We start from the raw sequence: 15,626 nt of genomic DNA, 5'->3' as shown, positions 1-15,626 counted from the left end.
CTCTCTCATCACATACCTCTCTTCTCTTCCACATACTGTATGTTATCTTGGCTGCATGATAACATCTTACCTTTGCTGGAGAGATGCTTCCATGTTACTGTTGGCTCTGGTCTCCCAAAGGCTAAGCACAGGAGAGTGACACTGCTGCCTTCATTGATGGTGATGTCTGATGATATGTTTATAATCTGGGGAGGAACTGCAATAAAAAATGGAGAAGAACATCAGTACGTTAAACTTTTCTGCTAATGCTATTCACTTTTCTTGAGCTATTCTTGAACACACAATTTCTCGCCAAAACCAATAATCTGGGTTTGAAAACGAACCTGCAGCAGAACAAATCAGTTTTATTACTCACAAGGTGTTTTGTTTCAGAAACAAGCATTGTGTTGCCTAGCCATCCACTGAATTTTAGTCTCTGCCACCTATTTTCCTATGACCTTAAGTACAGGCTTAGCTAGCAGTTCCGTACCAGAAGTTTTCTGAGATCTGAAGAAGCAAATTCAAGAAGATATCCCTTAAGACAACAGTTCTTTGTTTTTGTTTTCAGAAGTAATGAGCTACATGTACTTTTTAGGTATCTGTAAACTCTGTAAACTCTAGATCTTACTCCAGAGAGGAATCTTCCAGACCAAGGGTTGGGGACACACATTTAAATTTAATAAGCTATTTATGCATTTTGTATTTAGGTTTCCGATTCACAAACTATGCCCCCCACCATCACCTGAGGACCAATCCTAAAAATGAAATCTATTCTATCCAAGGTGGATAGACTCAGCTGCAGTGGTGCACTGCACCATTGGAAAGACCAGGTTGGGGACAGATTCTCCTAGAGAAAATCTATCTATTTGGTCACTAAACATGACACTGACTTGATGGCTCATAATCAATTAGTCTATCTGCATAACTCCACCATTTCAAATAGATCATTTCTCTGTGTTGTTTAATAAGAGTATGGTTGAGTAACCTGTAGTTGCATGATCACAAAGGTCAAGATGACGGCCACAGCAGTGTGATCAAAGCTCTGCCCGGCTTCAGTATGTGTATGTGTGCGTATGTGTCATGTGTCATGTGTGCAACACATATAAAAATCAGGTGGTGCTTCAGTTGCACCAGTTCTACATTTTATTGGCAAATTGCAGGAAATCATTAGTATACTTTCCCATCATCCTTCACTGGAAAATGCAATCAAACTTTTGTGTAAGTCCTCAAAAAGATGCAACCCCCTTTAAAAGCAAAGCAAAATAAAACACAATTTCTATCAGTGGGAGAAGAGGAGAGCAAGGAAAAACATCCAGAATGGCAAGATTTTTATCCTGTCCAGATGGAAGGTGGTTCTCCTTCCATTCCTTAGCAGGGCATTCAGTAAGCCAATTCTGGAAAACAAATGCTATGTATATAACAGATGAAAATGTCAGGTACAAGTTGGGTTGCATTTCTTTTTTCTCTCTATTTCTCTTTCTCCAGCCCTCTATTCTAATGGTATACCTTGCCTTTCATGGAAAAGGATTCAAAATCTTTCAAAATACCTTAAAAGACTCTTTAGTTTTCAGTATGTTGCTCTGCTCCAGGCAACATAATACACAGCAGATCTAAAGGACAGCTGACACCTTATGAAAAGTTGAAAAACGATCTATGGGGAGAAATGATTCAGCCTTTTTTCAATCTACATTTTCTCTATATCACTATTCACTTTTTTTTCCCTTTAATATAAAGGACACTGGCCTGAAAAGACATTCTTCAAGAATTCTCCTGGGTCTTTGTTGTTTATTCTTCACCTGAATTATAATCTTTTGTTTGTGCCTTCACTGTTGGTTGCTCTGGTAGTTATTATGGCCTCGATATTGCATTTTGTACCACAACAGCCATAAAAAGGAAGATGAAGTCTGGTTCAAGGAAACGATGAGTCCCCTCTGGGCTCAGACCAAGGTCCATTCTTGGAACTGCTACTCCATACATGGGTTACAAGGACAATCATGAAAAATATCACCCACTCACCCCCATCCCTACAGGAAAGAAGAAGAACAAACCAGTTCTGGAGTGGTTGGTTAACGAGGTAAGTTGCTCATGGAAAGAAACATTATGACATATGCAGGAGGCCCTGTTTTTCAGGGACATAAGTTATCATAGCCCAAGGGAAAGATGTCCTCTACATTTCACCTCAGCCATCAAAGATATGGCTCATGTTTTGTTTGATTGTCAACTGCATGCCCCTTTTAGGCTTAGATATTTAAAATCCCTGCCTGAACGAACAGCCCACTGGGACCTGAATTGCAGATTGTCCCATTTCCTCCTGGGCTCTAACCTATACATTGTTAGCAGAACTGCTAAGTTTATAGACAAGGCAGTTCACCTAAGAATCTGTTGTATTGAACCGATCGGGATATCAGCTAAAGGTGATGCAGTTATCTGATTCTTTGTATTTAGCACATACTTTTTTATTTTTGTATTTTCTTTTACCTGTTTTATCTTGGAAATAGACCTTGTATTTTATTTTATTTTATTTATTTTTCAAATTTTTATCACTGCCCATCTCCCCCAAAAGGGGACTCTGGGCGGTTTACAATAAAATTAACAATTAAAACCATAAAACATATAAAATACAGTACAAAGAGCCGAATATAAATAGGAATAAAACAAATATAAAATCCAAGTAGTGATGAGATCTAATTCACCAGCCACCCCCAGGAAGAACTATTGCCCTTGCCATCCCAGGTGAGGTGGCAGAGCCAGGTCTTCAGATTCTTCCAGAAGGCTGGGAGTGAAGGGACCTGCCTCACCTCCAGGGGCAGAATGTTCCAGAGGGCGGGCACCACTGCAGAGAAGGCCTGCCTCCTGGACCCCACCAGGTGGAATTCCCTTACCGACAGTGTCCGTAGCATGCCCTCTCTGCATGACCTCTGCATGGGTGGGATGGTGTCATGTTCACCATTTCAATGTGTTGTTAACATTGAACATCGTAACGTTTCACATGTCGGATGGGTTGATGTCATGGGGATGAGATTTTATTTTATATTTTATTTTATTTTATTGTCATAAAACTAATCAGTCAATGAACGGTTTATCATCTGTCTCTGTCTTTCTGTCTCTCTGCCTCTACCTTTCAGAGAACTGTATCTTTTCATGAACACCTCTTTTAGGCAGTCAAGGAAGGAGAAAATATTATAGATATGAACACTGCTACAATTAAGAAGCAATTTGGAGATCGTGGGTTTTACACCTCATATACATATACCTCATATACATATACCCCTCCTGTGTGGGGGAGATGGGCAATGATAAAGTTCAATAAATAAACAAACAAACAAATAAAACATACGTTTGTTTGTTATTTCATGTGCTCCCAAACCTGATAAGCCAGTAAACTGTGCCTGGAGGGACCTTGTTCGTTTCAGAGAAGTAGGGACACCAAGCCTGTCCCTGAAATGTCTGCCCTACCAATACCATTGTTTATTGTTTTCATAAGGTTTCTGACACTTGACAGTTTCCATGGTTAGCAGAGCAATTTGTGAGCCTACAATGCCAAATAACTGATGCTTAAAGGAAGTGCTTCTTCCAATGTTTCATTTTCCATTTAATTTAAAAGTGAATGTTGGTAATGAGCGCAATCCCTTACATTCTACTAAAGTAGCAGCATCAGCTTAGATTTCAACCCATGAAATAGCAACTGCCGCAAGTGTTGCCCTTCTGAAGACAGGACTTGCATGACAAGAAATGCTTCCTGCATTTGCCAGAGGTCTGGCAACAGTTTGGTTTTTTTCACCCACATTTGGTGATAACTATACGTAGATCACATTGTATTGTTGATTTGGAGAACCCAACGTTGACCGCTCTCAAACTAGGCACTGGTTGGTTCAAGTGGTCCTTTTATAATTGGTCAGAATCTATATATGATTCTTTAATATGAGCAAAACCATGTCTCAAACTCAGAAAACTACAAAGCTGGCCATGCATCTGTCTTGTAGCACATCGAGCCATACCTGCGTTTTGGATCCTAATTCCTGCAGTCTGCTTCCTGAATGCCCCACTTAAGTTAACACTTTCTATCATGTCACATCAAATCCTATTCTATTTATGATTTATGATTGCTTTCTTTCCCTATCCTGTATTTTGTGAAGAGAGATGATAGGGGATGAGAACAAATTATTATGAATTGCAAGGATATAAATACACACCATGATTCCAGTGACATCACAAACCACTCAAGCTGTGCTCCAGTGGTTTATAATGATTATCTCCAGAGCATCTCTCAGCATGCGTATTTATAGCCTTTTCACTGCTTTCCCTATCCATGAAGTAAACCGATTTTGGTTTGAGGTGCTTATAGAATTCACAATAGAATTTCTTCCCCAGATACTTACATTCCAAATTATAGTATCTCATTTGTATTCCATTTCCAGTGTATGGACTGTATTAAAACCAATGTGTGCATACACATTTTCTTTCTGTCTTTCTTTCTTGTTAGCCATGTGAATAAGGGCACATATATATTGACTAAACCTCAAACCAGACAACATGACTTTATCCACATTGCTTTCTGCAAGATGTTTTAATCAATGCTTGTGAATGTTGGTAACTTGCAAGGAGGAATAAAGAAACCAAACTATAATGTGGTTCAATTGTGAAATTCATTTTAGATATACACCATATCATGAGACAGCCAGCTGGTCCTGCTAAAATGCCTATTTGTGCAAAATTATTAAGCTTCACTCCCTAGTCCAGGGCTGTCCATACCAAGAGACAAAATAATAGGCTCATCATTAGATTCCAGTTGAATGTTCAGGGGGAAAAATACCTTCCTAACAGTAAGAATAATGGAAGATATTACAAGGGAGCTGGTGAGCTCCCCTTTATGGGTTGTGTTCAAGCAAAAGATGAACAGCCATCTATCTAGGATTCTTTAGTTCAGATTTTTGCCCTAAGCAAGGAGCTGGGTTTGATGATCTCCTTCCCATGCTGGTTCTGCAGTTCATTCATTTTGCTTCTTCCACCCTGACTGATGACTACCGGCCAGGGTCAGACAAAGCTGCTTCTTTTAACAGACTTTTACCTCCTCTCCCAAGATGAGTTTCACTCTTTCATTGGTACCACTTATCCAATTTCTGTACACAGTTCAGATAGATTTAGGATGAAAATATTCATCTCTCTACCTCCTTGGTGACATCACTATGTCACTGGATATGTCCCTGCAGCCCTGAAAGATTTAATCAAGATAAAATAAAGTGTGGCCTCCAGTCAACAAAATTTGCTGGCACCTTAGGGAAAAAAAGAATCAATGAAAACAGATATGGATAGTTGCTTGGCAACCACTCTGTAGTTTCTCTCTCTTCCCCCTGCCCCCCCCCCACTTCCACCTGTTCCTGCTTTTTCCTAGAATAGGGTTCCTGCTGATCACAAAATATTGGTAGGAGTGGAGGAGGTAGCAACCATGTAGCATCTCTAAATCATCTGGCTGCTCAGGAGGAATTTGGCTTACTATGCTAGTTCGACTTCATCATTTTTTTTCCTGAGCTTTTAGTACCAAATGCATGAATGGGATAATAGAAAGGAAGGAAGGAAGGAAGGAAGGGAGGGAGGGAGGGAGGATTTTGCTGTGTAACTGCATCTTTCAAGAGCCAAGTTTCAATTGCAAACTTGCAGAAGCAAGCTTTTGCATTGGCTGGTGAGAAGAACAAGTGAATAAGCATCAACAAGGAGGATATAAAAAACAGAATCAGAAAATTCCTGGTATTGACAATGTCCCCCTGTTAGGGTACAGGCCTCAGCATGTTAAAATGTATGCCAATTTGTAGGCAACCCTTGTGGTCCACTTAAGAGACTATAGCCTTTGAACCATTGATAGCATATCCTACCGCACATTCATTTTCATAATTTCATTATGAAAACCATTAACCACAAATAAAAGTTGGTTTTAAATAAATGAAAGACACAATAGCTAGACTCACAGCTATTGAACTCTAAATATGGATTAAAAAATCACGATTATTATGTTCACCTAAATGGAATGACCAAACAAGCCATATTATCATTTACAATGATTGATTCACTTAGCATGTAAAGACATTGGCTGAGTTTCCCAGAACACACTGACCCGTAACACACTTTACCCCATTTTAGCCTAGTGTATTGTGTAAACCCATATGGCATATAGCAGATGAATTCTCTTCACCCACATAGCCAGTGATAACTCATGGTATGCTGTGGAAATATGGATGCCATCTATGTGCCTTTATATAGAGTCTTTATTTATTTGTCTGTTTTATTTCTTAATCATTATTTATTTAAATTTAAACAGTTTATAAGGCCACCCGTCTCACAGCGATCACCCTGAATGGCATACCAGAACTTAAAACCAAGCAGCAATAACATTGAACAACCAAGAATCCACATACCCAAAATCCAAGGTCAAGAAAAATCATTCCCAATTTACCAGGAAAAGCAATAAAATCAGTCAGCCAACGGACTAGCAGAGCTTGGTTCCTAGGGTCCATATGCCCAATCAGGGCCCTTGAGAACTTATGCTTTGCCTTCTTCTTTAGCATTTCAAGTTCTGGAAGAAATAAGGCACCACATTTGACAGTTGAATCCAGAGAGAAAGTGTAGCCGGGGTGTTTTCCCACAGGGCAACTGTCCTTGCTGACAAGTGCAAAAAAGACAAGGGTAGCTTCTTGCTCCTTTAGAGAAGCAAAAGGTTGCATGTTCCTGGAGGAGTAATCCATGCTCCCCACCACTGGAAACCAAGCCAAGCCAAGCCAAGTCAAACCCAACCAACCCAACCCTTGGAATGAGGTTTCCTACAACATGTTAGAAGGTACCATGAGCTTCATAGAGGGAATGTGTCACAATTCTCTGCCTGCCACAATTGAAGAAGTCTTGCTCTTCCATATATGTGAGGTTCTGGCATCTGGGGGTGCTTTGGGAGGCCCTGCCCACATTTTCAGGCTTTGTTCAAATGATAAAAGTCATACAGCCAAAAATCGCTGATAAAAACATGATAACTGAGTCTCATTACAGCCACCGACAAGTCTCATATTTTAGCATTTTTATTAAAGCTTTTTAAATTACTGAGTGTCTGGTATATTCAATACCAGCCTAAGTGATTTATATTAGTCTATCCCCAGATTCTCCATCTAATAAATAACTTGGCAATCTCCTACCCCATAAATATTCCAGGCCCAGGCAAAAAGCAATTAAAGCATGTTAAAAAAAAATACTGCTTCTCAACTCTTCAGGCTGCACTGTCATTGGTTGCTTGCTCTGGTTCAATTATTCCACCACACTTATTCTGGGATGTAACTGGGTAAGGTAGTGGGAGAAGGAGTTTGGCTCCAGCATGTCTCTCTACCTGGAATTTATGTTCTGGCTCCCATTTAAAAAACAAGCCACATACAAAACCATTTTTAAACATTAAACATGTCACAATGATGCAGAGATGTTACCAAGGAAAACATTATTTCCAGCAACAAGTGTTCTTTAGCCTCCTGAGACAACTTAGTCTGCTAAAATATTGTTAAAAGGCTCTTCAGGAAACAAGCTGAGAGGAGAGAGAGAGAGAGGGAGGGAGGGAGAGAGGGAGAGAGGGAGGGAGGGAGAGAAGTGCATTTAAAATGCTGCAGTGTTAAGCACTGAGACAGCAGACTAAAATGTTATTAAAGGCTCCCAAGTTGCCAATCCAGAATATATCTCAGGTTAATAAGGTTCACATTCAAGCCAAGCAAAGGATGCATATTTTATGGAGTAGGGGCAAGAAAGGGGAATGGAAGGCTGATCCAGAGTCATAAACCAGAGAAACCTCTGGAAAAAAAAATGATGTTGCTGTTAACTAGAGACTTGATCTGTTTTATCCTTACAGTTGTGGTACATTTTCCCAAAAAAAAAAAAAAGAGAGAGAGAAAAGTAAAAAAAAGCAGGATGCAGTTTAAACTAGATAGCCTGCTGCACAGCTGAATCCTGCAATATCCCTCTCTGTTGTCAGAACAGGCTGGTGATGCTGTCACTCCTTGGAATGTACTAACCACACCAGAATGGCTTGGAGATTGAATTGCATGCCTGGACGTTCCCAAAGGCCAAGAAAGCCCTGTTTCTAAGGAGCTAGCAAAGAGAAATGTGTATATATATTACATGATGCTATTTATTTATTTATTTATTTATTTATTTATTTAAATTATATCACTGCCCATCTCGCCCAACAGGGGAAACAAACTGAACCAAAAGAGCTGTGACTGCTATGCTGAGATCCAGCAGTCCTTTTCCTAAAAGAGTTTTCTCTCCTCGACAGAAGGAGAGAAAACTTTCTTCAGTTCTCTGCTTCTTTCCTAGAGTGCTTTAGGATTTCTTTGGATAGTGTTTTGGAACTGTTGTTACATTATTGTTGCAAGGTGGCAGAAGGTGTTGCTACTCTTGACACACACACAATATCTTAGATCTGTGGCTAGAGATTTCAAGCCTTCCTTTCCTCATTGGAAAACAGACTAATCTCACAAGGGGTAACAAAATCAAACTTTTTTTAAAAAAGGAAAACTAACATCTTTCTGAAAATCTCTTCTTAACTTTAACTAATAAAACACAAACATTCAAAATTGCAACAGATAAGTACAGAACAGTTCAGACTGTATATATGGCTTCTTGCAAATTAGTTAAAAGTCTCAAGGAAAAATTACAATGTTCCAGTTAGACAAGATGATGTTGATCTGCTGTATTTTTTAAAAAATCCTTTCTGTAAAGAGATTAGAGTTGGAATCAAAGGATTACAGATCACAAAAATAGTTTAATAAAATGAATTCTTTCATACCTAAGCTGAGGTATTGGTAAAGAGTGAAATCACAAACAATTTCCTAACTCACAAAGAGAAATAAAAGATAATCAGACTTAACAGCACACAAATAATTGAAATTAAACCTAGCATAATTCTGGGCTGAATATTTTACAGGTAGTCCTCATTTAGTGACTGCCTCATTTAGCAACCATTCACAGTTACAATAGTGATAAAAAAGTGACTTTATGACCAAACCTTGAATTTATGGCCTTTGCAGGTCTGTAAAGCAAAGGAAGACTGAAGTAAGATCATAAGCACAGTCAGTTTCACTTAGTTGCCAGTCCCAGTTGTTGTTACTAAACAAGGACTCCCTGTACTTCTACAGAAATAGCAATCTTGAAGCAAAAGTTTCTCAGCTTTAATTACCTGGATATCCTATCCCCTTGGAAATTCTAATCTTTAATCACAGGGGGTAGGAAATGATGTTAGCTTTTCCCAGCCTCAGATCACAACTTATCTCTTAAGTCTTTCTTCAGTTTTACAATGACCAAAGCTTTTCTATCTCTAGCAGAGGAAAGGGCTGGGGATATTTGTCACTGTGTATATGACAGAGAACATCTCTCCAGCCTGGGGATGTATATTTCATGCCTAGCCAGAAACCAGAAATATTGTGAATGTCTGATAAGCAGGAACATTCAAGACTGACCCATTTTCTCATCTGAATGGAAAAGCATTCTTTCAGTCCAAGAACCAGCATGCCATTTCAAGCTTTACTCTAGCTCATCTCCGATGAGAATAAGAGTCCAAAGTCAAAAAGCGGACCCTGAGTCTTTTCCAAACTGGATTTGAGTCTCACCCAAACTCCAGCCCTATACAATCAGATGATATAGTTAGGTTTATCCATCCTGGCTTAGAAATTATTGGGTTTACCTTGCAAATTAAACTGAGAGCCAGTCTGGTATAGTGGTGAAGGCACCAGGCTAGAAACCAGGAGGCTGTGAGTTCTAGTCCCACCTTAGCCACAAATCCAGCTGGGCGACCTTGGGCCAGTCACTTTCTCTAAGGAGGAGGCAGCAATGGCAAACCACTTCTGAAATATTGGCAAGAAAACTGGAGGGACCTATGCAGGCAATTGACAGGAGTTAGCCCTGACGCGAAGGCACCTAGTAAATAAAATAACAAACCTTGGGGAAGGGGAAGCAGATTGTAGATTATGCCAATCCTACCAAAAAGAGTGAGTTTCCTAGCTCAGGTTTTTTTTTTCCTGTGCTTTCCCATTTCAGAATGCACATATCTAAAAACTCAAGAGGAGGAATATACAGTGGTGAAAAACCTGAAGCCACACTGTTTCCATAGCAACAGTACAAAAATCAAGCCAAAACCTCAAGGCTACTATTCCTAGTTTCATATTTTATATTCAGGCATGAAACTTCTAGATTCTGAACATGTTGTGAAATATGGAAATTCTACCAAGAACTACACCTCTCCTTCTCTCTCCCTGTCTATGCAACCTTGTGTATACACACGTACACACACACAATAACAACAACCTTGCATCTTAATAAAGGACAGGATAACAGAGGGAGTCTGCTGAGCCATAGTTTTAATCGCACCAGGAGAGGCATAATGCATCGCAGTGTTTTTCAAACTTGGCAACTTTAAGAAGTATGGACTTCAACACCCAGCATTCCCCAGCCAGCATGCCCATTCAGATACACAGCACTGTTATCACTGTGGCATCATGAGAGAGTAAGATGCCCGCCCCCAGATAACTTAAATTATCAAATGTGACACAGGGAAGAAATATATGTAGGCCTCCTGTGCATGTTGGATAGCCCAACTACCCTTAAAAGCAGCTTAGAATATTTAAATCAATCAGTGAATCAAAGGCGGAAAGCAGCGTTATATCTACCAGGAATACTTGTTCATTTCCCACTGCACTGATTGACAACAGCTCTCCAGGGTCATCCAAGCAACAAGCTTTCCTTCAGTCTATTTCCCAACTGTCTGTTTATTCTTTAAATGGAGATGCCAAGGGGGGTTCTTCTGCCTGCAATTCTGATGCTGTTCCACTGAGGAACTATGCTCCTTCCCACAGAGGTCATAAGTAGGAAGAGAGGGAGACAGAACAAAGCTCAAGGGGAATAATAAGTTATGTGTTCATTTCAGTTGCGTATACCTGATTTAGTTCCGGTACAGGACAGTCAAATGTTCCACTTAAAATTCACCTTTTTAAAAGGTGGGTTTTGAGAGAGGTTTTGGAGGCTGAGGATGAGTGAGGCAAAGGATGAGTACAGTGTCATGTAAATGCTTTGGGATAGGGACATGTACTTTGCCTCAGTGTGAACACCTGGCAGCAGGTTGCTTAGAGAAATGTGTATCAAGTCCTGCCAATTCTGCTACGGTAAGTCTGATTTCTCTCTGAATATGCCCCTTTAACACTTGTAAAATGATGACCAACAACAGACAACACAAAAGGAGTCAGGAAAAATACAGAGGGAATTTTCTTGGGTCATACGATAGATTTGTGGGACACCTATATGGTAGCATTTAACAGCTAGTGCTCAGTTACAATCACTAACAACATTCACCCATACTTTGCAACCTTTAGATTTCCAAAAACACCAAATTACTGGGCACCTGGCAATCATCTTTGTCTCCCAAAGCTTATCTGAGAAATTACAGCAAGAAGGTATTGAAGGGGGAGGCTGACAGTTACATTTCCCTAAAGGTAAAGGTAAAAGGTTTCTCTTGACATTAAGTCCAGTCGTGTCCGACTCTAGGGGGCGGTGCTCATCTCCGTTTTAAAGCCGAAGAGCCGGCGTTTGTCCATAGACACTTCCGTGGTCATGTGGCCGGCATGACTACGTGGAATGCTGTTACCTGCCCGCCGAAGCGGTACCTATTAATCTACTCACATTTGCATGTTTTTGAACTGCTAGGTTGGCAGGAGCTGGGACTAGCAACGGGAGCTCATCCCATCACATGGATTCGAACCGCCGACCTTCCAATCGGCAAGCTCAGCAGCTCAGCAATTTAAAACAGAACACACTGCAGTGTTACCAATTGAAGCAAATATTTGTAGCTCAGGGTTGAACTGTGGAGTCCTTGGTGTTCTCTGAGCCTTGTTGTTTTCTTGCAGATGTTTCATTGCCAGGCTAGGCAACATCTTCAGTACTCTACTCAACCACTGCCACATGCACATACTATATGTTTCATGCATTTCCAGGCACAACTGTGCAACTCTGATTCCCAGTTCCTTCAGCCCTGGCTGAAAAGGTACACCAATTAATTAAATATGTTTTTCCTCCCAAATATCCCCTTAGGAGTTTACAAAATGGATCTGAATTATTATCTCCTAATCAAAATGGAAAGCAGTTGAAAAGCAAAGCAGCCAGGTGCATCAACTATGTTCTAGTCCTTCCTAGGTCACAATAGTAAATGATTCCATATATGCAGAATATTACACCTTTCCCATTTTCTCTAGACTGTCCATCCATCCATCCATCCATTTATTGTCAATGACCAGCAAGATAGAAATATATCAGAAAATATCAATCAAATCTAACAAAAGCAGTATATCAGTCATATATGGTCTAAAATGTTAAGATTAAAAGAAAAAAAAAAACAGGAGGAAATGATTAAATAAAATAAAACATAAAACAAAATAGAAACAAATTACACTAAAAAAATAAATAAACAGATAAATAGAAAATACAAAACTTCATAATATCACCACTCCAAGGTTAGGGCCTGTTATGCCTTCTTAAGGAAATCACTGCAGATAAAAACTTAGCAACTCTATGGATGACAGCAGGGTTTAAGTCTGAGAGTGGGAAATAAATGACCTCTCCTTCAAAAGAGATTTGGGTTTTGTTAGGTGATGACAAAGGCATGCCTGCATGTAAATTATCACAGAAAGGACAACAGAACAATACAACAGTTAGAGTCCTGGGTTTGTTCAGACCACAAGGACAGCACGCATCAGTGAATAGAATCCTTCTGGCCCTACTACTGTAGAGGGTAAGGCATTGAAATTAGAAAAAGAACAAGCTCTGCAGCTTGCTGGGCAAACAAGACTAAAGACTCCCTCCTTGGGAGGGAGATGGGCGGTGATAAAGTTTGATAGATAGACAGACAGACAGACAGACAGACAGACAGACAGACAGACAAATCTAAAAGGTTTCCAAGTTGGAACCCGCCAGTGAGACCTGGCTATAACACCCAAATCCTTCTGCTTGCAATGTCAAACTGTCTTTGACAGATTTCAGCTTTAGGTTTCTCTAAACTAAGGAACAGAAGAGAGTAGGTTGAGAGAAATGGAAAGTGAAAAGTAAAAATCCCAGGTTGGATTTTTACTTTTCGCTTTTCGCTTTCCACTTTTTTTTTTTTATCAAGGTAAATTAATGAACAGTAAACCACTGAAAAAGAGGAACTTAAGCCAATAAGAGAGTTGGCAAATGCAGTCTCTGGCCTCCAGTGGAATCATACCAGTTCCCATAAAGATTGAAGAGAGCTTGTAAAAAACTAGACTGGACAATATCTAAGGGCTTTGAATTATTGTGCCCCACATTACACTGGAGAGATAGTTTTATCTTTTAAAGGCTTGATTGCAGCATGGATTCATCTACCCCCTCCAGAATGAAAAAAAAGCCTAGGATTTCCTTGGCATTATTGTTAGCTTTTGCAGAGTTCTCACCAAATTCCAGAAGCTTACAAAACTACACCATGGAACTGAAAAGCTGGGAGTTTTCCGTTTCAGTATTATTTCCAATTTGCCATTGATATTTGTGGTGCCTAGTTCTTGGGTTTGGAGTGACTGATTGTGAACCATTCCTCCTGTATTTGTTTTAAGGCATGACCATTTCAAGCTTCTGCACAGAATAAACTTTTTTTTTTTAAACAGTGCATTAAGCAATCCAGTATGTTCACAACAGTCTATGACTGCTGAATGTAATGTACTGTACTGTGATTTATTGAATTTGTAAAGCCACCCAATTCCAAATGACTCTGGGTGGCATCCAATATTAAAAACAGAGGAAAAAACCCAAGAATTTACAAAAGGTGGTAAGTGGTACAGAAGGATCTAAAATGTCCCCACATGGCCAAGAACACTTTGAAGGATCTCACCCTCCAAAGTAGCCCAAAGCCTTGTTGTGGGAAAAAATGCCCACTTCAAATAAGAAACCAAAGTGTTTGGAGATAGATGCAGCAAAGTATCTTTTATTGGCAAGTAGAACTTCAGTGAACATTGGGCACTTGGTCAAAAGAATGTGTAAAAGCCCCGAACTAAGCAAGCTCAGGTACCCCCAGAAAGGTTACATAGGAGTGATAAAGAAAGCAATGTAAATCCTGTGACTTTTACATCCAGACTGTAACATCTAATAATACTATGGGATGACCTTTCTATGGCTATCCCAGCACTTCTACATTCTTTTCTACTGAAGAGACTCTAACCCACCCTAATGACAGTTACTAAGACTGTGTAACATAAACAGTGGAATTTATGGTACCCATCTACCACCTTCCTTCACACCAAAGGAATGACCACCATCTGGTTTCTGTTATCTGTCTCCTCTCTCTCCAGGATCATCAAGTGGCTTGACTTTGCCCACTCCTTCGTATTACTATGCCTTTCTTCATGCTTATGCCATGTTCAAGCCATCATACACAACAACCCTCCACAGCCTGGAAGAAAAACCAGGTTTTAAGGACTTTTTTGAATAAGGTCAGGTGGGGACCATGCAAATCTCAGGAGGAATGCTGTTTCAGAGGGCAGGCACAGCAACATAGAATGCATGCTTCCTGGCTGTCATTGGATGACCCTGATTTATGGATGGAACCCAGATCTGTCAAATTGAACAGGACAAGAAGATATTATGGGAAACAAATGATCCCTTGAATAGCTAGGCCCTGTACCAGTTCCCTTTAGTACTTTATTACAGCCACTGACCAGATTTGAACAGCAGATGAAACAGAATAAAACAGGATATAGATCATTGAGGCAATTGAAGTATGTCTGGTTTTGCAAACACTATAGCAAAATTTGGTCATATTCATAACAACTATAATATATTGGTCTGATAATAACAGCTATACATAGAATAAGAGTCAGTTTGGTGAGTGGTTAAGGCATCAGGCTAGAAACGGGGAGACTATGAGTTCTAGTCCCACCTTAGGCATGAAACCGGCTGAGTGACCTTAGGCCAGCCCCTTCCTCTCAGCCCTAGGAAGGAGATGGCAATGGCAAACCACTTCTGAAGTCTTGCCAAGAAAACTGCAGGGACTTGTCCAAGCAATCGCCAGGAGTCAACACTGACTCGAAGGCGCACCCCCTAAAAAAAAAAAATGAGTAAATCAGAATTGGCTGGGCATTTTGTTAAATAAGGAGTGATAAGGTAGACCCTTGCATCCTTATAAAAATGCAATATAACAGGAATGGACTATGAATTTAATAGACCCTTCTCCACAAAAGTCACAATCTTAACTCATAGGGGATTTTTTGGTATCTGCCCTCAAGGATAGCCATATGGAGGACATTAAAGCATGCTAAGGTTAGTAGTATAGCTCTCTCACTAGCCTAAAAAAGGGGCCTGGCTGCTTAGGAAAATGTTCCTGGGGAGGGCAGATTGATTCAGTTGGGCTTCCAGATCTTAGGCATTAAGCACAATGAGTTCTTGGTCAGAGCCAATCATCAAAAAGGCCTCCTAAGGGGGGAAAAAAACAAAAAAACACAGTACTGATGTTTTTGCAGAATTGTTTTGTTCCATATTGTTTCATAATTGTCCACAATGAGATGCCAAGTCAGGTCTTAAAGGTGATAACCAGTACCTTGAATTGCACCTGGATCCTAACTGGTAACCAGCACAGCTCC

At 40.0% G+C, this 15,626-nt stretch overlaps 1 protein-coding gene across 1 annotated transcript in view; it reads right to left on the bottom strand.

The window, feature by feature from the left end:
• OPCML (opioid binding protein/cell adhesion molecule like) overlaps nt 1-15,626 on the bottom strand; it is a 292,279-nt gene that overhangs the window by 72,173 nt on the left and 204,480 nt on the right. Inside the window, exon 3 of the mRNA XM_063311140.1 lies at nt 71-196. Coding sequence (XP_063167210.1) covers nt 71-196 — 126 coding nt within the window. The remainder of the gene's footprint in view (nt 1-70; nt 197-15,626) is intronic.

This window comes from Candoia aspera, chromosome 9, assembly GCF_035149785.1.
Source record: "Candoia aspera isolate rCanAsp1 chromosome 9, rCanAsp1.hap2, whole genome shotgun sequence".
Taxonomy (NCBI): Eukaryota; Metazoa; Chordata; class Lepidosauria; order Squamata; family Boidae; genus Candoia; species Candoia aspera.
This window is presented reverse-complemented; position numbering and strand designations above follow the sequence as displayed.